This window comes from Podarcis raffonei, chromosome 2, assembly GCF_027172205.1.
Source record: "Podarcis raffonei isolate rPodRaf1 chromosome 2, rPodRaf1.pri, whole genome shotgun sequence".
NCBI classification, from domain to species: domain Eukaryota; kingdom Metazoa; phylum Chordata; class Lepidosauria; order Squamata; family Lacertidae; genus Podarcis; species Podarcis raffonei.
This window is the reverse complement of record NC_070603.1, coordinates 109,101,750-109,126,585: the sequence shown is the minus strand read 5'-3', so window position 1 is coordinate 109,126,585 and position 24,836 is coordinate 109,101,750. Positions and strand designations below refer to the sequence as shown.

The following is a 24,836-nucleotide window of genomic DNA, read 5'->3' as shown; positions in this document are numbered from 1 at the left end:
CGTAAATCTGGCACTGGTAGGAGGGATTTATGAGAGTCACAAAACGCAGGCACGCAAGAAAGGGTGCATTTTAGCCAAAAGTTAAATGCAATTAATATTGAGACATTAAAAAAAAACCCCAACCAACAAGAACACCCAAATCTACACCCTGGGTCTCTGACTCCTACATCCTGAGCCCGGCTAAGGCTGGGGAGGGCGGGATATAAATAAAATTTATTATTATTATTATTATCACCAGCCAGCAGTCCCAGCACCGCAGCTGGAGACAGAGCCGCTGGCGACGGGTTCCCCTGAGCCTATCCATCCATCCCTCTGTCCAGATCTTCCAAGCCGGTCCGGAGAGGAGGCTCCGTCCTCGGCAGCCACCAGAGGGCTCTGAGTATGGCTTGGGGAAGAGAGAGAAACGCGGCTCTTTCTCTCTCGCGCTCTCTCTGCGTGTTTCCTCCGGGCGTTGCGCTTCCTGGGTGACTCGGATGCAGCTGAGAAGCGGGCCGGATCAGCTGCTCTGGCGCCCCAGCCGGAGTCGATGCCCGCGGGAGACCTGCCTGCCCTAGACGGGACGCCTCCCTTGCCATTGCCCGGCCAAGGTGGGAAGGTCTCCGGCTCGCAAGGAGAGCCGATCCGGGACCTGCGGGAATGCCCTGAGGTTGGAGGGTTGTCAGGAAGCTGAAGGCAAAAGACTGGGGTGGGTGGGAGGCGGTGGCTGCGTCTCATCCTGCTGCCTTGATCGCCTGCGCGCCTCGGAGCTGCAGCCTGCACAAACCTCCCAAAGCTGTGCGCGCACTCGCTTGACACGGAATTGGCCACCCCGGGAGATGCTCCCGTTCACAAGCAGGTTGGTGAAAGAAGAAGGGGTGACCCCGCCCCATCCCCGCCCCACACTTTCCACGGGGGGGTCTACTATGCGATGAAAAATTCTCGGCTGCCATCAGTCAAGGGTTTGCTGTTCACTGGTGGCGCATGAGGGCATGCCTTCGTTTAGTGATTTTTTAAAAAATAAAAATAAATAGTGTTTCTTCATACAATGCAAGCTCTTGATCTACGGAGAAGGCAGTTAACACGTGTAAATGATAAAGCTGCAAGACGGAATAAGAATGGAGTCGCTGTAGCAAACCGATGAACCCAGGAAGGGAGCAAAACCCAGGCAGAATTAAAAACAGCAACAGTCCCAATTTTCTTGCATAAAAAGAGTTTGTAGTACTTTTTTATTGTATGTGTCTTTAGTTGACCTATTGTCTTGTTAATAATTTGCATTGCAAAGCGCCATGAATGTATTATTATTATTATTATTATTATTATTATTATTATTATTATTATTATTATTTTATTAAATTAACTGTATACCACCCTATGTCCGCAGGTCTCAGGGCAGTTCACAACATAAAATCACAATATAAAAACACAAATACATTATGTTCTAGAATAAACAAAGACTAAGGGCACTTCCACTGTCAATATTTTGCCAGGGAATTTGGGTTTGTGCAATTGAAGCGGATTCAAGCTCTGGCACAGGTGTGGGAAACCTTTGGCCTGTTGCATGTTTTGCTGGACTACAACTCCCATCACCCTCAGCAAGCATGGGCAATGGCCAGGGATGATGGGAGTTGTAGTTCAGCAACAGCTGGCAGAACGGCCAAAGGTTGTCTACACAGCCTTTAAACAATAATGGCTATTTGCAGTTGGGAAAGTGACTTGGAAATAGGCTGGAAAGTGTGGGATTAACGAATGACACCCCACAAACAAATCTGAATGAGTGCTCAGTGAAGACCAGTCATCACGTAAACTTTAGGATGAATGCTGAATAAATTATGATGGCATAAACTTTCACAGACTGTAGTTCAGGTTCTCAGTTGCATGAAGAGTAATCCTGCATTGCAGGTACATATACATATTGCATAGGTTGTAAACGGAGGACAGTATACAGACAGTGGTATTTGCATTATGAAAAGTGGCCAACCGTCCTACTCTGGTTAACACTTCATGTATCTGAGAAAGTGGACTGTATGTAATGCACAGAAGCTTATGTCATAATTTGCTTATGCCATTTGTTTAAGAGGGCAATCCTATGTCAAGATCGGCCAGGATGAGCAGCTATTCAAAGCGCACAATTCAAAGTGTTGGTGCTGCCCTTTAAATCGCTAACCAACCTCGGCCCAGTATACCTGAAGGAGCGTCTCCACCCCCATTGTTCAGCCCAGACACTGAGGTCCAGCACCAAGGGCCTTCTGGTGGTTCCCTCGCTGCGAGAAGCCAAGTTACAGGGAACCAGACAGAGGGCCTTCTCAGTAGTGGTGCCCGCCCTGTGGAACGCCCTCCCATCAGATGTCAAGGAAATAAACCACTATCTGACTTTAAGAAGACCTCTGAAGGCAGTCCTTTTTAGGGAAGTTTTTAATGCCTGGTGTTTTATTGTGTTTTTAACTCTGTTGGGAGCTGCCCAGAGTGGTTGGGGAAACCCAACCAGATGGTCGGGTTATAAATAATACATTATTATTATTATTATTATTATTATTATTATTATTATTATCATCATCATTAAGGATGCAGCAGATTTCTGGTTCAACCAGTTAAGTCTCCAACCCCAACTCAGTGTAATTTGCTCAGCTTGCCAAATCCCACAAAATGGGTGCTTTATGGATGGAGCAGGGCCAGAGACAGAGGACCCAAGCTGGATCCTAAGATTGTTCAGCTTAGTCACGTGGCCTGACAACCCAGCACAGAATACTATTTTAAAGGCTCGCTTCCTCTTACGCAGAGCAGCAACAGAAGCCCTGCTGCCAAACAGGGTTTGGATCTGGTGCACCTTAACTTACTCCACCGGCTTTCAAGGTGCCACAAGATTTTTGCGTTCATTTTCTACAACAGACTAAAGGGGCTGCCAAACAGGTGCTTATTGCAGGATGGGTGCTGCCCAGGCATGCAAGTGTTTCACGGCATCTGCGTGACCTTGGCGGCATCGATATGCCAGCGTGTGTCACTGATTTAATTTTGATTCCTGCGGAAAGATCCAATAAGCCACAGTGGCTGGTTCTCGTTGGAACTGACGGGGTAGAAGGCAGGGAGCCCAACACTAGGGGGAGACAGAGGCAACAGCAGGCAGAGCTAAGTAGTAGAAGAAGAAGAGTTTGGATTTGAAATCCCACTTTATCACTACCTGAAGCAGTCTCAAAGCGGCTAACATTCTCCTTTCCCTTCCGCCCCCACAACAAACACTCTGTGAGGTGAGTGGGGCTGAGAGACTTCCAAGAAGTGTGACTGGCCCAAGGTCACCCAGCAGCTGCATGTGGAGGAGCGGGGAATCGAACCTGGTTCCCCAGATTACGAGTCTACCGCTCTTAACCACTACACCACACTGGCTCTCCATCCTCTTCCCTACTGAAGAGCAACTCTTGAGATCGATGGAGAGGAAGAAGATGCTGACTTCTTCTTCCTTTGAACGGTTAGAAGGAAGAAGGCTGGTAGAGGATAGACTTAGGTTGGTGAGCCATTTGCGATATCTGAGGGACCCATCTGAGATACTAAGCCCCTGTCTGGAAGCACTTAAATGTGGTCACCCCTCTGGAAACTGTCAAATACCTTCAAGCTCTCAAGAAAAGAACCCCCATCACCAGGTATCTAAAGGCCAAGGTGGGCGGAACAAGGTTGCCCTCCCAGGAAGGGAGTTCCTCAGTATTGGTGTGGTCTTGCCGTTCTGTGATGGTGGGGCCAGAGAGACCGAGAGCTTGTGGCCCTCTGGATATTTGCGGACTCCAGCTCCCAGCAGCCCCAGCCCACACAGGAATTATGGGAACTGTAGTCCCAGGGTGTGGTCCAAGGGGCACATGAAGCCACCACCTTGCTGAGGCTAAGCAGGCCTGGGTCTGGTCCGTGGCTGGAAAGGAGAACACCTGGGCACCACATGTAGTCTGATTTGGGTCCCGTGATGGAAGAAACCTAGGATATAAGTGTAAGAGGGAAAATGTCCCTAATGTCCCTTTATTTATACCCAGTCTGTTGCACACTAACCTTCCTTTCTTTCTGATTTTTCGCTAGGCACCACAAAGAGCCAATCCCTGCTACTCAGGTAGGTGTGCAGTGCTGGTTTATAGTTCAGGCAGGCGTAACCAAAACCCAGGTTACCCAGAGACTTGGGTCTCCAGCTGTTTTTGAACTACAATTCCCATCATCCCCAGCTAGCAAGACCAGTGGTCAGGGATGGTGGTAATTGTAGTCCAAAAACAACCAGAGACCCAAGTTTGGGAAACCCTGCAGTGAAATGTCTTCAATGCGCTAAACGCACCCCAAGTTTATCCTGGCAGGAATGAGTCACTTGAACTCTGAAAATGCCTATTGCTTTTCTGGAAGGTGTGTGGATGTGCGTAAAAACTAGTCTATGGTACAAAGGTAACATTTAAATGTGTTGCTCCGCCCACTTTGGCCTCTGGCCCAGCCCACCTCTGGCATGTGGCCCTTGGAGAGCTGCCCAGAGGGAAATATGGCCCTCAGGTTGAAAATGGTCCCCCAAACCTGCCATGTGGAAGAAAACATTAAGAGCATCCATTCAAATGTTTGCCACAATGAGCAGGTCATATCTTAGGGTTGTTTTTCCCCTGCAGAAGAGTTTGGATTTGATATCCCGCTTTATCACTACCCAAAGGAGTCTCAAAGCGGCTAACATTCTCCTTTCCCTTTCTCCCCCACAACAAACACTCTGTGAGGTGAGTGGGGCTGAGAGACTTCAGAGAAGTGGGACTGGCCCAAGGTCACCCAGCAGCTGCATGTGGAGGAGTGGAGACGTGAACCCGGTTCCCCAGATTACGAGTCTACCGCTCTTAACCACTACACCACACTGGCTCTCAAGTCTCCAAAGTCAACGTCATTCACACATGGGCAGAAATGTGCATTTCAAATTGAGCAGGCAGGTTTTCCTCCAGGGCTAGCTTGATGGATGGGCAAACTTCTCCTTACAGATGCGAGAGGCCTCCGAGACCAAAGGTGCGCTTCGCAGGAGAGCAGGGCCTTGCCACCTGAGCCCTCTGCTGGAATATCATGCAGGAGAATTATGAGACGCTAATCTCTCTGGGTAAGGATTCCAGCGGTGCCAGTGAGGCAATTCTGGACCCTGGAACATGAGGACCTTCTCCCTTTAGACAACCACGTGCATTACCTTCCACAATTGACATTTTCCTTATTCTGTTGCCGCCATTCCATTCTTTACAACTCTTTCTACATTCCTGTCGTGTCAGAGCGAAAAGGTGAATAAAAAAACAACATGTAGCCACACTTTGATTTTTAAAAGAAACTGCCTGCGAGACAGACTGTTTTTCTTGTTATGATTATTGCTGTAATATATTACTGTAATATAAGGGACTGGCAGTGAAAGCCTATCGGTCTCTACTAAGCCCCAAAGAACTCCGTGGGCAAGGGTGAATAGGAAGCGGCCTTTATCTCAAGTCAAGCTATTGACCCATCTAGTTCAGTACAGTGGTACCTCGGGTTACATATGCTTCAGGTTACAGACTCTGCTAACCCAGAAATAGTACCTCGGGTTAAGACCTTTGCTTCAGGATAAGAACAGAAATTGTGCTCCAGCGGCGCGGCAGCAGCAGGAGGCCCCATTAGCTAAAGTGGTGCTTCAGGTTAAGAACAGTTTCAGGTTAAGAACGTACCTCCGGAACGAATTAAGTACTTAACTCGAGGTACCACTGTATTGCCTACACTGATTGGCAGGGCTCTCCAGGGTCTTAAATTGTCATTTGGTTAGCGGAATTGCAGAACTTTTGGTGGATAAGTGGATTCCGTAAAGACACAGATGGCAGAAAATGTATTGAGTAGAGATTTATTAAGGCATCCATCTTACCTTTCATTGCTAGCTCCCTAGCAAGGCAAAGCTTAGTTCCTTTTGAGCAAATCCAGTTTCAGCAGTCAAAAAAAATCACACCACCTGAATATAAATGACAAAATGAAAGTAAGAACAGGACGGTACAAGAAGGAAGAGTATGTGAGCTCCCCGGCAGGCAGTTGATATAGACTGTCTCTGGGGCAAACATGCTTGAAGTTTGGAGATAGTGCAGTAGAAAAACAACAGCTTTTCCCTCTCTGTGCCCTCCAGAACACTTGAGAACCTTTGAAAGCAGAATGTACCAGAAAGGTCTGGTGGCTTCTGCACTTAGAAAACTTATTCCTTGACGCATTCGGCCTTCGTAGCGTAATAATAATAATAATAATAATAATAATAATAATAATAATAATTTATTATTTGTACCCCGCCCATCTGGCTGGGTTTCCCCAGCCACTCTGGGTGGCTTCCAACAATGATTAAAAATACATCAAAATGTCACACATTAAAAACTTCTCTAAACAGGGCTGCCTTCAAATGTCTTCTAAACGTCAGGTAGTTCTTTATTTCCTTGACATCTGATGGGAGGGCGTTCCACAGGGCGGGTGCCACTACCGAGAAGGCCCTCTGCCTGGTTCACTGTAGCTTTGCTTCTCACAGTGAGGGAACCGCCAGAAGGCCCTCGGCGCTGGACCTCAGTGTCTGGGCTGAACGATGGGGGTGGAGACACTCCTTCAGGTATACTGGGCTGAGGCCATTTAGGGCTTTAAAGCTCAACACAAACACTTTGAATTGTGCTCGCAAATGTACTGGGAGCCAATGTAGGTCTTTCAAGACCTGTGTTATGTGGTCTTGGCAGCTACCCCCAGTCACCAGTCTAGCTACCGCATTCTGGATTAGCGTAACCCAGCCGCTACATAAGGTAGGGAGGAGAGTGTTGCTGCAGTGAAGAGGGTTTGCACTGGGAGAATGCTTTAGCATGGGGGAAGTTAGCCAGCGGCATCTCAATGCTCAAAGCCCAATGCCCCGGCCAGCCTGCCTTGTGTTCTGACGGCATCCTCTCATCTTCTTGTTAGCAGAAGAGATGGCCATCAGCCTTCCCCGGATCACTGCGCTGGCCGACTCGCATCGCAGAGGACTGGCGTCAGGTGAGTCCCATGCGGTAAACGTTGTGCTCTATGAGAAAAAAACAGCAACAATGGAAATTATTTGCTGTATCAACCCACATTCTGCACTCAGAAAAAAATTCTGCAAACTGAATCAGAGGCAGTGATGCTTCTGAACACCAGATGCTGGAAACCCGAGGAAGGGAGAGGGCTCATGCACTCAGAACCTGCTTGTGGGCTTCTCATAGGCTTCTGGTGGGCCGCTGTGGGAACAGGATGCTGGTCTCGTTGGGCCATTGGCCTGATCCAGTAGGACTCCTCTTACCTTCTGACCTAGGGGCAAGCCCCAGCAAATTCAGTTGGATTGACTTCTGAGTAGATACAGTTAGGGTTGCCCCGTAAGTTGGTGGCTCTCATAATGGCATAGTCTGGCTGTGAGCAGTGGGACTTGCTTCTGAGAAGACCTGCATACGATTTCACTGCAAGCGTCACTTGAGCAAACGTGCAAAGGAAGGTAACCAAGCAAGAAAGAGAGATGGGGTACTGAAGTGCCAGGTAGGGACGCGGGTGGTGCTGTGGTCTACACCACTGAGCCTCTTGGGCTTGCCGATCAGAAGGCCGGTGGTTCAAATCCCCGCAACAATGGTGAGCTCCCGTTGCTCTGTCCCAGCTCCTGCCAACCTAGCAGTTCGAAAGCACGCCAGTGCAAGTAAATAAATAGATACCACGGTGGCAGGAAGGTAAACGGCGTTTCCGTGCGCTCTGGCTTCCGTCACGGTGTCCCGTTGCGCCAGAAGTGGTTTAGTCCTGCTGGCCACATGACCTGGAAAGCTGTCTGTGGACAAACGCTGGCTCCCTCTGCCTGAAAGTGATATGAGCGCCGCAACCCCATAGTCGCCCTTGACTGGACTTAATCCATCCAGGGGTACCTTTACCTTTTAAGGAGTCTCAAAGCTGCTAACATTCTCCTTTCCCTTCCTCCCCCACAACAAACACTCTGTGAGGTGAGTGAGGCTGAGAGGCTGAGAGAAGTGTGACTAGCGCAAGGTCACCCAGCAGCTGCAGGTGGAGGAGCAAGGAAGCGAACCCGGTTCACCAGATTACGAGTCTACCGCTCTTAACCACTACCCTTTTACCTTTACTGAAGCGCCACCTTTGTTTTCTCATCAGCTGGATTTCCACTTTCCAAACCTGACCTGCTCTCCTGGATGGACCGAGGGGAAGACCCATGGGTTCCAGATTTTCAGGAGCCGGAGGGAAGGGAGATGCCAAGTGAGTCTAGCCCAGGTGAGGAACCAGCATTTTTTAAAAATGGAATTGAACTTCAGAACTCAAAGGCAGCTCTGAACCAGACTAGTGGTCTATCCTGGCTAAAAATCATACAATTGTAGACCACGAGGGTCATCCAACCTCTTGCAATGCAGGAATCTTTTTACCCAATGTGGGGCTCGAACCCACGACCCTGAGATTAAGAGTCTCATGCTCTACCGACTGAGCTATTCCAGCTAGGTCCAACCTGAACGACGTGGTGCGATAAGTTGTGTCCCTTTCAGGCACTTATAGTGTATCTAGGACTGATTCTCATCTACATGTTCAACACTCAATTACTCAGTTGGTTATCAAGTGGTGACTTGCATGTGTGGATGAGCCATTGCAGATCAAATACCAGACAGAGAGATCTCCATCCCCCCCCCCCGCAACTCTTCCCATTCTGGAGATGCCAGTCATTCAGGGCTAAGTGATTAAGTTGTTGGGATGGATGTGGAAGGTAGGATAGCATACATTGTTTATTAATTATCCTTCCTCTCACTCACTTGGGTAAGATTAGCATCTAGTTTAGCAGAGTTAAGGATATACCATCCTTCCCAACATTAACATGGAAACTTGGGACAAAGTTGTGTAGCTTTCTAGAATTATCCAGGATGCCTTTTTGCAGACCAGAGTTTCATGAGAGACTTTGTTTATCCATCTATACAAAATAACAAGACAGAACTCTGTAATGTAAAATATAATAATATTATTTGCTTACATAAAGTTGCAGACTTGATTCAAGCAGCAAATAGCAGTAGATAAGTCAGGCAAAATATCTTTCTAAATTACAAAATACATGGCTTAGATTAGGGCTTCCCAAATTTGGGCCTCTGGCTGTTTTTGGACCACAACCAACCTTCCGATTGGCAAGCCCTAGGCTCAGTGATTTATACCATAGCACCACCCGCATCCCGCAGTTGTTTAAATAAGAGGTGGTTATTTTGAATGAAATGTAACTGAGAAGAATAAGAACTTGGAACGCAGAAACAAAGTAATTATCAATTGTAGCACGTGGGAGGCCACCTAAATTATATAATTTGGCATTTGAATGATTGGGATTAGTAGTTGTATTGTAATTTGGCATTGTTATAATGAGGCTACCATGAATTATTGTAATTGAAAATTAATAAAAATTATTGTCAAAAAACAACAACAGTTGTTGTGGTGAAAGGTGTACCACAGAAGGCAGCTCACATTTGTTTCATTTGTCTTAGTTGACGAGCTGAGAAGGAAGAGTGAGGATACCCATCAGCAAGAGGCTTTGAGCAAGACAGACCTGCAGACAGAGAGCACCTTGGACAGGAGTCCAGTAGAGGGAGAGAGCCAGCCAGAAGGGAGACCAAGGCGCACGGAAGCAGCAGCAGGAAAGGCAGAGAAGGAAAAGCAGACAGTGAGCGCTTCCAAACTCCTGCTGCCCCCTGGGAAGCCACAAGGGACCAAGAGGGGCCACCACTGCCCCGAGTGTGGCAAAAGCTTCAGCCAGAAGTCCAACCTCCTCAGGCACCAGAGGCTTCACTTGGACGAAAGGCCCCACAAGTGCGACGGGTGCGAGAAGAGCTTCTCCGAGGCCGAGGCCCTGGCCAAGCACCGGAAGTGCCACGTGGGCGACAAGCCGTACAAGTGCGAGGACTGCGGGAAGAGCTTCAGCTGGACCTCTCACCTGGAGCGGCACCGGAGGGTCCACACCGGGGAGAAGCCCTACGCCTGCAAGGAGTGCGGGAAGGCCTTCAGCGTCGGGTCGCACCTGGAGCGGCACCGGCGGATCCACACCGGGGAGAAGCCGTACCAGTGCAAAGACTGCGGGAAGAGCTTCACCGTCAGCTCCACCCTGGCGCAGCACCAGAGGACCCACGCGAACGACAAGCCCTACCAGTGTGGGGACTGCGGGAAGGGCTTCAACCTCAGTGCCAACCTGGCCGCTCACCAGAGGAAGCACCTGGGCCAGAAGCCGTACGAGTGCCCCGACTGCGGGAAGAGCTTCAGCTTCACGTCGCACCTTGAAAGGCACCAGAGGATCCACACAGGAGAGAGGCCCTATCAGTGCACCGACTGCGGGAAGAGCTTCAGCCGCAGCTCCCACCTTTACCGGCACCAGCGGATCCACACGGGCGAGAAGCCCCGGCAGTGCGCCGACTGCGGCAAGAGCTTCTACCTCAGCGCGGTCGCCCTCCATCACCTCGGGACGTCCCCGGCAGGGGGTCAGGATCCCGCCAAATGCTCCAACTGCAGCCGCAAACGGGCCGCCCCCAACCCACCCTCTCCACCGCCACTGCCTGCCTCGCCGCCGGTTTGCAGCGAGAAGCCCCACAAGTGCGCGGACTGCGGGAAAGGCTTCAGCCAGAGTTCGTCGCTGGTGAAGCACCAGAGGATCCACACGGGAGAGAGGCCTTACCAGTGCCCGGAGTGCGGGAAAAAGTTCAGCTGGTGCTCGGCCCTCATCAAGCACAAGAGGATCCACACGGGCGAGAAGCCGTACCGGTGCGAAGAGTGCGGGAAGGCTTTCAGCGTCAGCTCGCACCTCGAGAGGCACCAGCGCGTGCACTCGCCCGACAGGCCCCACAAGTGCGGCGAGTGCGGGAAGACCTACGGGGAGCTGGCGTCTCTGGTCAAGCACCAGAAATCCCACACGGCCGAGAGCAAGCGTTACGGGTGCACCGACTGCGGGAAGAGCTTCAGCTGGAGTTCGCACTTGGAGAGGCACCGGAGGATCCACACGGGAGAGAAGCCTTACGCCTGCGGGGATTGCGGGAAGAGCTTCAGTGTCAGCTCCCACCTGGACCGGCACCGGAGGATCCACACGGGGGAGAAGCCCTACCGCTGCAACGAGTGCGGGAAAAGCTTCAGCGTCAGCTCCACCCTCCTGCAGCACCAGAGGACCCACTCGAGCGGGAAGCCCCACAAGTGCAAGGAGTGCGGGAAGCGCTTTGTGGCTGGTGCCCAGCTGCTGACCCACCAGCGGACCCACCGGGGCGAGAAGCCCTACGAGTGCGCTGCCTGTGGCAAGAGCTTCGGCTTCGTCTCACACCTGGAGAGGCACCGGAGGGTCCACACGGGCGAGAAGCCGTACCAGTGCCCCGTGTGCGGGAAATGCTTCAGCCGCAGCTCCCACCGCAACCGCCACCAGCGCACGCACGCGGCCAACCGGCCCCCCAAGGGAGGGGTGCGGGGAGGGGCCGAGGGTGGGAAAGGGGGCTCCAAGCACTACAAGGAGACGGCTCCGAGTGTTCCTGAGCCCACTCTCTCTATCATGCCGCCCTGGTGGGTCGAGGGAGACAGGAACAGCAATCCGCCAGCTGCTCCCACGTGGCCCGAGGTCCCAACTCCCTTCCAGAGCCCTATCCCTAATGCCGTCCATCCTGGGGGTCTGCAGGGCTGGGGCGTGAAGGGGTTCTTGCCCCCAGATACATGGAGACTGGGGGAAAGCAGCTCGGGCTGGGCGTCCACCCTTGCCCAAGATGGGTGGCCGCAACTTCCCCCTACCTCCTAACTGGGCGATGGACCTCAACTTCCAGATCTGTTTTGGCTTGTGGGGTGAGGCAGGAGAAGAAGTATTCATCTTTCCTCCACCACCGCCCCTCAGCTGATGCTGAAAAAGCACAAGGTAACAGCTCTGCTGGGACGGTACCATTTCAGAATGGGTGTTTGTGGGCGTGGAGGAAAGACTACTTGAGCACTTCTGCACATTAAAGAAGAAAACAAAACTCTTGCATGTAGACAGCTAGTGTTTTGGAAGAGGAGGTGGAATCCCAAGGGGGAAGCTGTGGGGAAGCTGCTTGTGGGCCTTCCATACAGGCCTCTTCTTATGGGGTTTCCATGTTCTGAGAGGGCCGGATTCGACCACACGGTTGTGCTAGTGGGAGCCAGCACAATCAGAACGCAAGCAGAGCCTGCTGGATCTCACAGTGGTCAACCAGATGAATTAATCCGGCTAGGGCAACTGGGGCTTTGTCCCCACACGACTCTCCAAAGCAGCTGGCGGGTGGGGCGGGGGTGTCAGGAGATCCCCCAGAACAGCACACGGCTGGGGAGGGGGGAAGGAAAGCGGAATTGGTTCCACCTGGAAAGCAGAAACGCTCACGCTGATGGAATGATTGTGACAGCACAACACTGAATGCCACACAGTTTCTTTGATGTAGGGGGCATTGAAAGGTGCGGCAAATCCTGTGTTCAGAGCCGGACCAAGACATTTTGCTGCCCGAGGCAGAGGAGAAGAGGATGGCGCCAGCTCAACCGGGAGCTGAGTGTTACTTGAGAGCAGCAGGGGCGCAGGGCAGCTCACATGATGCACACAGCTCTTCCCCCAACAGGCAGTTAGTTACACAGCTAGGGAACTTGGAAGAAACAGCAGTGGGGCTGCTGCCTGCCTCCCCACCCCCTTTCAGCATCTACCTCCTTACATAGTCACCTCATCGCCCAACGGTAGGACCGGCATCTCTCCATAATGAGGCGATACAATCCCAGGTGGACTGTATACCATGTCCTTTCCCCCCCCTGAGCGGCTGAACTGGCTCACAATGTTGTTGGGAATGGGCTTAGAGGTTTGCAATGAGCAGAGCAGAGGAGGAATACCTGTTCCCACCCAGGCATACCTCTGTTCTTGCGGGCATCACGGAGATGGTGTTTTATGTACCTTATTAGAGGTACATAAAATCCTAGAATTGTATAGTTAGAAGAGACCCGCCAGATCATCTAGTCCAACCCCCTGCGATGCAGGAATCTCAACTAAAGCATCCATCACAGATGACCATCCAATCTCTGCTTAAAAACCTCCGAGGAAGGAGAGTCCACTACCTCTCGTGGGAGTCTGTTCCACTGTTGAACCGTGCTTACCATCAGAAAGTTCTTCCTGATGTTTAATCTGAGTCTCCTTTCTTGTAACTTGAAGCCATTGGTTCGAGTCCTACCTTCCAGAGCAGGAGAAAGCAAGCTTGCTCCATGTGACAGCCCTTCAGATATTTAAAGATGGCTATCATATCTCCTCTCGTTCTCCTCTTTTCCAGACTAAACATACCCAGCTCCTTCAAGCGCTTAGCTTCCAAACCCTTGATCCTCTTGGCTGCCCTCCTCTGGACACGTTCCAGCTTCTTAATTTGTGGTGCCCAGAAAGGGACCCAGTATTCCATGTATGGTCTGATCAAGGCAGAATAGGGTGGTACTGTTACACTGGACACTATACTTCTGCTGATGCATAGGAGGTTCAAGGTGCATTTTATGGTATCCAGGAGAAGTACTGGGTGATGGGCCAGTCTGACCAAGCTCTGCGGAAGCAAGGGGTGCTGCTTGAGAGTAAGAAAGAAGCATGGGATTAAGTCTAGAAATGGGGCCCAGCGATGGCAGTGGTTCTCTGGGGCAAGTCGCCTCTCATGTGAGCATGCAGCCCGAAAAGATCTATGTCTCGATGTTCCTCTGTAGCATGTTGGAGGCTATGGAAAAGATGAAAGAGCATGACCTTCCAAAGGCCGCAAGGGGAAGGGGTCCACGACAGAGTTGACCTTGAATCCAAAATTCCCACATCCATGCAAGACCCTGAATTGCCAGATCCCCACTGTGAGGCTCTTGATCCCAGGGTCATAAGTTTGATCTCTACATTGGGTGAAAGATTCCCGCAATGGACAGGGCTGGCCCCTTCCAACTCTACAATTCCATGATTCTATATACAGTGGTACCTCGGGTTACAGACACTTCAGGTTACAAGACGCTTCAGGTTACAGACTCCGCTAACCCAGAAATAGTACCTCAGGTTAAGAACTTGGCTTCAGGATGAGAACAGAAATCGCATAGGGGCAGCGCGGCGGCAGCAGCGGGAGGCCCCATTAGCTATAGTGGTCTTCAGGTTAAGAACAGACCTCCAGAACAAATTAAGTTCTTAACGCGAGGTACCACTGTAATCAGCATTGGGGCTGCCTTAGTGGGAAACCAACCTTGTCCGTTGATGCCCCTTGGTTGATCTAAACCTCCCCCTGCCATCAGTTCCTAACAATAAAGTCTCCCAGGACCCAGCTGAGAAGTCCAGCTCGTAGCAGATATATAATATATATCCTAAAGGAGTGTCTTTCTCCATAACCAGTTCATTCCAAAATCAGGTCTTTTCTTGGCCCAACATTCAGAGGATGGGGTTTGAGCAAATGCTTAAAAGAGTCTAGTCTTTTAGGGAAGAGGCCATTTCCTCTCTCCCACATTGTATATTCTCCCACCTTGGGCACTTCATTATATCCTAGCTAATCACAGGATTGCCACCGACCTGCAAAAGGCTGGCCAGCTCCTGTGCCTTTAATAACAGCCTGAGAGGAAGGAATTAGCAGGTGTTGCAAATTTTCACAGCGTGGCCATAAACACCAGACATTGGTCTGCTGCTTAAAGGGGCAGCTATAGAGCTTGTTTGGACAGATGGGACTCCCCTATGGGGTAAGAGACAGGCCTGAAACATGTGATTGTGATAAAGGCAGGCCCTGACTATGTGCAAAAAGCTAGGACTTTTTAATAGAGCTAAATAGAAAAGGTAAAGGACCCCTGAAGGGTTGAGTCCAGTGAAAGGCAACTATGGGATTGAGGTGCTCATCTCGCTTTCAGGCCCAGGGAGCCGGCGTTTGTCCGCAGACGGCTTTCCGGGCCAAGTGGCTAGCAGGACTAAACCACTTCTGGCGCAACGGGACACCATGACAGAAGCCAGAGTGCATGGAAATGTCATTTACCTTCCCGCCGCAGCGGTACCTATTTATCTACTTGCACTGGTGTGCTCTCGAATTCTAGGTTGGCAGGAGCTGGGACCGAGCAACGGAAGCTCACCCTGTAACGGAGATTCGAACTGCTGATAGCTAAATAAAGAGATGCTCAGAGCCATGAATTGGATTGCAATTGCATTGCAAGGAGTTGGGTTACATGATCCTCAGGGCGCCTTCCAACTCTACAATTCTATGATTTTCAACCAGAGGCCGTCGGGATGGGGAATGGCAGCTGTAGAGGACTTAAGCACCACAGGCACACACCTGAATATGTCGTTTCAAACACATAACCATGAGCACTAGAATCTCTTTGAAAGTAAAGAACCCAGGACCCAAGAGGTTTGGGCTTAAATCTCAGCTTCGTTACAGACTCACTGGATAGCCTTGGGCCAGTTACAATCTTTTAGACTCAGTTCCCCATCTGTAAAATGGAAATCAGGGCAACTTACCTCACAGAGTTAAGAAGAAGAAGAAATTTCCTGGGCAGGACTATCCTCCCTGCCTTTCATCCACTTCTTCCAGTTTTCCCTCTTCTGTCCAGTTTAGGAAATGATGCTGGAGCAATCAGGAGGAGACTCTAAACCTGCTGCTAAGACCTACTATGCCTCAATGATGTCAGCAAAGAAATCTTATGGCAATGGTTGTTGTTTTTTGGGTTGGTGGAGGGGGTAATGAAACCCCCAGCATTCAGACCAGATCTTTTGCTTTCTCCGTTGTGCTTCCTTTGCTCTGTACCACTCTTACTTCTTCTTATTTTCTATTTTTAAATTATTGTGGGGAAATAATGTAACAGTTGTCTGAAATGAACTCGCTTTATTTGGAATTCAGCACTACAGAAGTTTTTTTAAAATCACTATTACAATTATACTATATGCTATTATTATTATTATAATTATTATTATTCTATTATGATATATAGGTGAACCTCAATAAAGGAAGAAAACATCTTTGAAACTGTGAAAACCCTCCTGCTTTTGTTTGGTTTTGCTTGGCCAGGCTTCTAACAGCTTGGTAACAAGTGGAAATAAAGAAGATGGAAGGTTTCTCTGCCACTGCTTCCCCATACCAGGGGAAACTTCCCCTGTTGAACTTATGTTGGTTAACTCTTAAAGGCACAGAGACCTCCCGGATGGCAAAATAGCCTGGTTTTCAACCAGATGTGTTCCTTTGTGAGGGGAGGAGTGATTATAGTTGGGGGCGCGAGAGATCTAGAATGGAAAACATTGTGAAAGGGAGTTCCCCCGCCCAGTGGTCCTGATCCACCCCTGCCACTGCTTTTAAAATAAATTAACAGGGCCACCCCACTATGCATGTGCAATCTTATCTCTCAGGTGAGAGAATCTGAGGTGGTTCAATGGAAGAGGGACATGAGACCGTTAGTTCTTCAGGTATTAAGACTGTATCTTATGACTGTATCTTAAGACTGTACACTTTGGCAGTGACCCTGTGTACTTGGGTTGTAATATTGCAGAGTGTGAGTGGTTTATGTACGAGTAGCTGGCAGATAAAATGCTTGAGGCAGTGGGTGCTTCTAGTGGTTGTGTGAAACAGATGACAAAATTGCATGTTGATTGAAATTTTGAATTCTACCACCTAGTAGTGGTGCTCTCTGAATTTATTTTATGTTATGGCTATGGGTGTGGAGTTTCCTCTCCCCCCCCCCCAATGTATTTTGTAATGAGAATCATTTGATACGGGTTTATTGTACTTAGTGTGGCGCAGTGGTTAGAGTGCTGGAATAGGTTCCGGAAGACTAGAGTTCAAATCCCCACTTGGCCATGAACCTCACTTGGTGACCTTGAGCCAGTCACTCTACTCTCAAGCCTAGCCCTACCTCACAGGGTGGTTGTGAGCATAAAACGTTGCTGGGGGTGATGTCCCATAGGGCCACACCCTGAGTTCCCTGGAGGAAAGACGGGATATAAAATGTAATAGAGAGAGAGAGCGCGCATATAAATTGCTTTGAGAACTTTTGAGTAGTAAAACGGTCGACAAAATGGAAATAAGAAACAAGTAAGAAAGCCTAAAAGCCCGGGAGCGGGGTCATTTCCTACAGATAACTTGGCCTGTGTAAATAGGATAGAGAAATTCTCTACAACAGCGGTTCTCAAAGGGTGTGGCAGAAAGATTCAAGGACAAAGAGACATTTAAACATTTTAGTGTTGCGTGGTATCAGAATAATTTATTTGCAGAATATGAATAGATACCCTTCTCAAAACGACAGCCATAGCATCAAGCGATAATCTTACAAATCACAAGCGATGTTTCTCTCTCCCCCCCCCCATGAATTTCTATCAATAATAATAAATAAATAAAAATCGGCGCGGCGCAGAGGAAAAAAAGTTTGAGAACCACTCTGCTCTAAAAAGCACAATAGCAGCGGCGGCAGCAAATAAAGGATAGCTGAAGAGCCCGACTGAAAACGAGGAAGAAAGCGTTCAGACGAAGAACAGGATGAAAAGAAAGCAAAAGCGGCCCCCGCCCACGCCATTTTCCCCCTTTGATTCCTCCCCCCAGGCAATCGAACGAAGCCGGAGGAAAGAATGCGGGAGCCTGATTGGCCTCGGCTCGAGGCGGACCTGAAGGGAAACCGCAGGGGGCAGCCGGGAAGCGGCGCTTGGCGTCCGGATGCAACTCTGCACCTATATAATCATTGGGGGGGGCGGTCAGTTGGGGCGTGAAGCGAGGTTGCCGGCATGGCAGGGCGAATGGGGAGGCTGGAGGAGATGGGGGTGAGGTTCTTGGCCCTGGTGGAGAGCGCCGTCGCCCTGAAAGAAGACTTGAAAGCCGAACTGGGTGAGCAGCAGCGCCTGATTCTCCAGGGCTCAGTTACTGGGAAGAACTTTTTAATCCCTTTCCACAGCGGCATTGCTCCAGTGATAGATAGATAGATAGATAGATAGATAGATAGATAGATAGATAGATAGATTATATTAAAGGAGGTGGATTGCTTCACCTTCCTCTATCGGAGTTAGGAGATCCGTTTTCTCTTCAGTTGACTGTGCCTCAATCACAGATATGTAAAGGCTTAGTTGGCTAGTGAGGCAAATGCACTCTGCACATGGGCAGATGAGCTGTTGGACATTATGATTAAATGAAAACGGGGTCGGGGCTGAGCCCCTTTTTGGCTATGTACCTACATTTTTACTGTTGCAGTTGTCATTAAAAACTATTTATAATGCAACGCTAAACACTTACCATTCCAAAAAAAAACCTCGGGTGCGAAAGGCCAGGGTAGGAGGGGGCATGTCTTGGCTATGGTTCCTGCCGCTAAAGTGATGGGATCTTTTAAAGATTATGAGAGTTTGGTGTGTGGGTGTGTTGTTTTTGTTAGTCTGTTTGGTTCTGAACATTTGTTCTCGGGCTCTGAAATCCTCCTTTTAAATCTCGCCACCAAAAAGAGAGAAAGCCAACAGAGTAGCTGTCTCCAGCTTCTCATTGGGGTGTGTCCAGTCTAATAAGCACTTGGAGACTTGGAGCTCACCTTGATAGATCCTCTTCCTAGCCCAGGAGGATAGGCTCAGTGGAAGCCCCAGTTCTTCACACTCACTCCGGAAAGGCCAGTTGCCTTACGTTTCCTATTCTGTGACTTACCCATCAGGATTTCCAGTTAAGGGAGGAAGTGGGGAAAGGCCCATTTGATAAAAAAAGAAAGCTTGCTAAGAGGAGACTGTTACCTCGAGTAGACCAATGCCTTTAAGGTCAGCAAAGCAGGAACTGGGGCAGGTGTGAGCCATTGGGCTGAAATCCACTAGGACAGAGGTTTTCAACCTTGTTGAGTTCATGACTCTCTTGACCAACTACAGTGGTACCTCAGGTTAAGAACTTAATTCATTCCAGAGGTCCGTTCTTAACCTGAAACTGTTCTTAACCTGAAGCGCCATCCTGAAGCAAAGTTCTTAAGCCGAGGTACTATTTCTGGGTTAGCGGAGTCTGTAACCTGAAGCGTCTGTAACCTGAAGCACCTGCAACCCAAGATACCACTGTACATTCTTTCTGTGACACCCCTGTGGGGCTCAGAAGTCCAGTTATGTCACCCCTTTCCTGCAGAGTTGGCAGCCTCTCACCGTTTTTCAAACACCCTCCTTTGTGGAGGGTTCCCTCAGCCTCCTCTCCCCTCTCCTTGGTAGTCTTCTGGGCACCCACAGCTGCCACCCCTGGTCTCTGAGCTGCCCCCGTGCCCCAAACAGAGGTGCCGCCTCACACTGCCCCAGAGGGGCCTGAGAAGCACCAGGGGCACCATTCACCTGGGTAACTTGTAGCCAGGGCTACTGCAACAAACAGCTGTGCAAGCTTTTAGGAGGCAGGGACGCAAGAAGGCATGGGGGGGGAGGGAAGGAAAGAGGGACAGAGGCCAGTGTTGCCTGTGGCATCCCTATCAGTCATGGCACTCCAGGGTGCCACCTTGAAAACCATGACACTAGGATGTTCTCCTCCACAAGCTCCTTTGTCATGAATAGGAAGTGGTCAAAAGTACTGCTGTTTACACAGTTGGATTTTGGTAGGCCTTGGGCAGGAGAACTTAATTGTGGTGAATTGTTATATGCTGATATGTGGGATGGAGTCATTCTTGGACTCTGAACTTTGAGGAGCAAAATCTCACAGGAGGAACCCTTCAAATCAGTGATTTGACTGAGTCCTAACAACAAATAATCTGGGACGGAAAATATGGAAAGGCAGGGGTTTAGAGGAGAACGTCATGTGGACAAGAGAGAATTAACAGTGGTTTGGAAAGCTTACTCTCCACATTAAATGACAGTAGGGATAAGCCCCATATCAAATGTGTAGTAGCCATGGCCAGCCCTACTATTAGGCAAAGGGGGGCAGTAACGACAGAGGGGGTGCTGGTAATGGTAATCTCTCCAGCTGTTGCTCCTGAGCTCCCCCAGTCATTCTCATCTGCCAGGAGGACAAAAGGTGTGTATTAATATGCCCCAAGGCCAGCCTGAAAGGTGCTGTCCAAACACTAATGTTGAAATGAGAATCATCTGTAGGGGACGCATAAAGTATTGGGCTGGGCCCACGCATGCCATGACTGCTTTCTCTCTCTCCCCAAAATAGGGCATGTGTTTGCGTACCAAGAACATCAAGACAGCTCTCAAGAGGTCCCTGATGAAGGAGTACAGCAAAGTCAACTACAACCGGTGCTGTCACCACTGTCACCATCAATTTCACCACTGCCATCGCCGCTGTCACCGCTGTCACCACAGCAGCCACTGCAGGCACCTTCTCCTTCAAATGCAGCCTCTGGGATGCATCTGGGCAGCGGCAGAGAGCTCGGTAAGTATTCTCTGCTGGCGAATGTGGATTTGGCTGACCTAGAAGCCAAATGGCTTGACGGGTTCTGTGCTTTTCTCCAGTGGTGTAGCCAAGGGTGCAGACATGCTACAGATCTAAAGCACATCCTGCCCACCAGCCCAAGAATCCTGGGAACTGTAGTTTACCCCTCACAGGGCAACAATTTCCAGCACCCTTAACAAATGACAGCTCCCAGTAGCCTTAGGTAAAGGGACCCCTGACCATTACGTCCAGTCATGACCGACTATGGGGTTGCCGCGCTCATCTCGCTTTACTGGCCGAGGGAGCCGGCGTACAGCTTCCGGGTCATGTGGCCAGCATGACTAAGCCGCTTCTGGCGAACAAGAGCAGCGCACGGAAACGCCGTTTACCTTCCCGCTGGAGTGGTACCTATTTATCTACTTGCACTTTGACATGCTTTCAAACTGCTAGGTTGGCAGGAGCAGGGACCGAGCAACGGGAGCTCACTCCGTCGCAGGGATTTGAACCGCCAACCTTCTGATCGGCAAGTCCTAGGCTCTGTGGTTTAACCCACAGCACCACCCGTGTCCCATTCAACCTAATAGGGTAGGATAAAATGGGGTTGGGTGGAGAATCATGCCAGTTCTCAAGGCAGCTTTGGAGGAATGGTGGCATATAAATGAGTTGTTTCTTCTGCACAGATGCCATCCTGAAGAACCAAGAAGCTCTCTGCAAGGTCTTGATGAACCAGGATGCGCTGAGGAATCTTATGGACAGGCTCCAGAAGACCTTGTCCACCGTAGAAGTGAGGCTGCAAGCCATTGAGCAAGAGATGAGCATCATTTCTCAGTTCACCCAAGAACTCAATCAAGTGGGGAATGAAGCTAACTGGACCTGAATGGTCTCATCCATGTAGCCCAGTGACTAACCTGGTTGCCATCCAAAGCACCTGACTTGCACCTGACTCTCCTATTTTGAAGTTTCAGCTCTACCACAATTCTTCCAGCACCTTACAGAGAGAATTTGTTGTACGGTACAAAAGCAAAAGATTCTCAGTACTCAAGATCTGATCTTTACAGACAAAAGAAACCAACACTGCTGCAGTTAGAAATGATTTCAATCTGGCTTGTGTGTATCTCTCTTCCCTAGGATGAAGATGTGATTTATCTTAAAACATGATCTGCCTCATTCTAGCCTTATTAAAAACCCCAGTTTGATCAAAGAGCCTCATGGTTCTCTGAAGAAGCCTCTTGATGTCGAGTCATCAAGACTGGAATGTGCCCAGCTGATAAAACTCAAGCCTTCCACCAGAAATAGAAATGTAAACAGCTTCCTTTTCTAGAGGTGCCTGCTTCTCTGCTTTTGCCCATCTTCATCCTAAATGCCACATGGAAAACCTCTTAGTTAGGGTGTGCTCGCCTTCAAAACTCAAGGGTCAAGTAAGAAATGTGAGCCAAGTGGGAGATTTGTAGCTATTAGCTTCTTCTATTCTCAGCTTGGTTTCCACTTCAACCATGATAGATATAGGCAAGGAAGCCAATGTTTTTGGACATGATCTTGAGCACTGCAGCGCATTGAACTCTCGTGTGCATCAAATCCCACTAGTGGGTTTTAATCTCATAATAATCTGAATGGGTTTTTAATTCACAAAACTCCCGATGGTTAGCTCACAGGGTTTGGGGTAGCACTGTTGCACTTTCCGTAAGCTTACAGTGTGAGATAGCAAATGTGCTCTCATGCAAGGAGCGATTTCCCCCCTCCATTTTACTAAAACTATTGTTTGAGTGCTTTGGAAGAATCAATGCAATACAGAGACCTATCACTGTGTCTGATGCCAGCCTGCTGATAACAGTGGCCGTATCCCCGGTCATTTACACTGCAGGAACCGGTTGGACAAACGGTTGTTTAGAAAGCTTCATGTTGGATATGGTTCTTTGAGTGGCCTAAATAGTGCTGTTAAGCTGGGCCACAAATCAGAAAAGTACATTTGGCTTGCAAGAAAGAGGGGGTGCTTCTCCCCAGGTCTTTCCTGCCTGTCCCCTCCTGGAATGAATGGGAGGCTGATTACAGATCCCTCCTTGCACTGATCAAATTAGCTTCAGTTGATCTTGCAGAGGAACTATTTGTTGTCGTTGTTCCTAGGGGTTTATTAAGCATAGTTAAACTTCATAGTGTGTGATTGGTACTATAGCCAAGCCCTCCCTCTCCGATGCCAGCCTGAATATTTTTGGAGCACCCACCTATGCAGAAAAGGATCAACAGATTTGTCTATATTGATCTTGAATGTATTCATTTGCTCTCAAGCCCCATCCAGCTCCTCTTCTTCTGTGGTGATGGTTTGTACTTGTATACCTTTTGTGCAATACTTGGCAAAATATGTCAAACAAATAAAACTTTCTTGCATACAAAATGTCTGCTTTGGTCTTTGTAGGGCATGGGCTGGGGCCTTGTGTAGGAGCATCCCACACTGCAAGTGGCGATGAGTGAGACCTACAACAAAATGTTGCCGTGTGGGGTGCTCCTGCCCAAGGTCCCAGCCCATGCCCTTTCCCAGTAGTCTGCATTCCACTCAACAGCAACAGCTTTAGTCCATGCGAAATTGCAGTCAAACATAGCTATGCATAAGTGCTAGTTAGTGCATGAAGGGGTTAAGACCACCGAGTTCTGTTCCTAGACTTAGCTAGGTCAACCCCACCTCTCCTTTAGGAGGAGGTGAGTTGTTTCTCTTCCTCCATCTCTTTCAGCCATGTAACCAACCAGGACGGACGTGTCTGCCCTTGATCCAAGTTCAGACTGCATGTTTGAAAATGCATTGTGTATTTTGCACGCAAGAGCAATCTACCTGCGTTCTCTTTGCTGTTGCATGGAAGAATGCATGAACCAGACCTTTGGATGTAAAAAGTAAAACTTTAAAAGTAGCCTGCTAGCGTGTGAGGCTAAGCAGCAATTTGCCTGCCAATTCCTATGACACCTTCCCCCACCACAGACTATAACTTGCTCACTTGCTGCTTTCTCCTGTGTGGGTGGAAGAAGTAGACTAGAAACTTTGGCAGAGCTCTGTCCCTGGGCCAGGGCGGCTGGAACTCCCAAGGTAGTATCCTGATATCTGCATGAGAGAATGTGCATAAATGAAGCCCTCACGCCAAGAGAGATTCATAACCCCTACCTGTTATAAGAATTCTAAGGTCTCAGATATAAATTAAATGTTCATAAATGTACAAGGCAAACACATACATAAGTATATAAACCACGTGTCTGAAATAGTACAGGAGAGCAAGCCAGAAGCCATTTTGACACTCCCAAATTGACATCAAATATTTCTCTGCAAGGAGGAAGGAAATGGAAAAGCCTCCCCATTGTCTTTTGCTTACAGATCCTGTCTTAAGGGCATATTTGTGTATGAATAGGGTGAGCCTGTGACCTGGATTCAGGAACTGAAGTATTAACCATCACCAAAGAATGGCCAGACTGCCCAGGTAATGCAATCAGTGACCATTATCAGGTATCCTGGCAGACAGGATTTCTGCTGTAGATGGCCGCCTCCTGTGATGTATGTATGATGTTTCGGGGGGGGGGTGTCCTTGGCTACAGGATGGGCAATTTCAAGAGTCTGTATAAGGGCTTGCACATCATCATTCAGGGTTCTCTCCTCCTGCCTGTGGGGAGTAAGGACCCTGTTGCAAGAGTTTAATAAAGATCAGGCTTACTAGCTGCTTTGCTTCTCAATATACCATACTCTGGTTGGCCTCTGTTGCTACCGATAGGGAACCCACTTAAGCACTCTTTACGGGGCCTTGGATACCCCATAAGGAAAAAGGAGCAGTTTTTCTTATAACATACGCCTGCTTTAAACCAACCACCTCCAATCCAGTGTCCTCCAGAAATTTTGGACCTCAGCTCCCATCAGCCCATGTGGCCAGTGGTGAGGGATGATGGGAGCGGTGGTTTTGCACTGTCTGGAGGCTGCAGGTTAACCTCCCACAGCCTGTGGGGCAACTGGGCAACTTTGCTCTCTTCCACAAGCCAGGTAAAGGTAAAGGGACCCCTGACCATTAGGTCCAGTCGTGACCAACTCTGGGGTTGTAGCGCTCATCTCGCTTTATTGGCCAAGGGAGCCAGCGTACAGCTTCCGGGTCATGTGGCCAGCATGACTAAGCCGCTTCTGGTGAACCAGAGCAGCGCACGGAAACGCCGTTTACCTTCCTGCTGGAGCGGTACCTATTTATCTACTTGTACTTTGACGTGCTTTCGAACTGCTAGGTTGGCAGGAGCAGGGACCAAGCAACAGGAGCTCACCCCGTCCCGGAGATTCAAACCGCCAGCCTTCTGATCAGCAAGTCCTAGGCTCTGTGGTTTAACCCACAGCGCCACCTGCGTCCCTTGTGGGGCACCTGTGCACCTGTGGGACACCTGGGCAACTTTGCTCTCTTCCACAAGCCAAGATACAGGCAAATGGGAGTGAGTTGAGTGGCTGAGAATATGCCTAAATAAGGATGGTCCTTTCCAACTGTAGGATTCTACGAGCGCGCTCGGTAGGCAACCTTTTGCTACAGGTTAGACAGATCTCCCCCATCAGTGACTTTAAATGCCTACGCTCGACACAGTTAGAGAGCGAGCTTA

General features: G+C 49.4%; 1 protein-coding gene and 1 non-coding gene across 5 annotated transcripts; one reads left to right on the top strand and one right to left on the bottom strand.

Moving 5' to 3' along the window:
- The first annotated feature begins 364 nt into the window (after nucleotides 1-364).
- Nucleotides 365-11,944, top strand: LOC128408885 (zinc finger protein 345-like). Of its 4 annotated transcripts, none has more exons than XM_053378906.1 (6): nucleotides 365-835; nucleotides 4,033-4,063; nucleotides 4,950-5,062; nucleotides 6,895-6,966; nucleotides 8,095-8,196; nucleotides 9,450-11,944. In XM_053378906.1, exons 3-6 carry the CDS (start codon nucleotides 5,029-5,031, stop codon nucleotides 11,720-11,722), a joined length of 2,481 nt encoding a protein of 826 aa, XP_053234881.1. In that variant the 5' UTR covers nucleotides 365-835; nucleotides 4,033-4,063; nucleotides 4,950-5,028; the 3' UTR covers nucleotides 11,723-11,944. The 4 variants fall into 4 exon arrangements, with proteins under 4 accessions (XP_053234881.1, XP_053234880.1, XP_053234878.1 ...); XM_053378905.1 differs by having other exon boundaries at nucleotides 366-835; nucleotides 6,898-6,966; nucleotides 8,095-8,211; XM_053378903.1 differs by having other exon boundaries at nucleotides 366-835; nucleotides 8,095-8,211.
- On the bottom strand, nucleotides 8,358-8,435 carry TRNAK-CUU (transfer RNA lysine (anticodon CUU)). Its single transcript has one exon. It is a non-coding gene; the product is annotated as a tRNA-Lys (tRNA).
- Nucleotides 11,945-24,836: the final 12,892 nt, after the last annotated feature.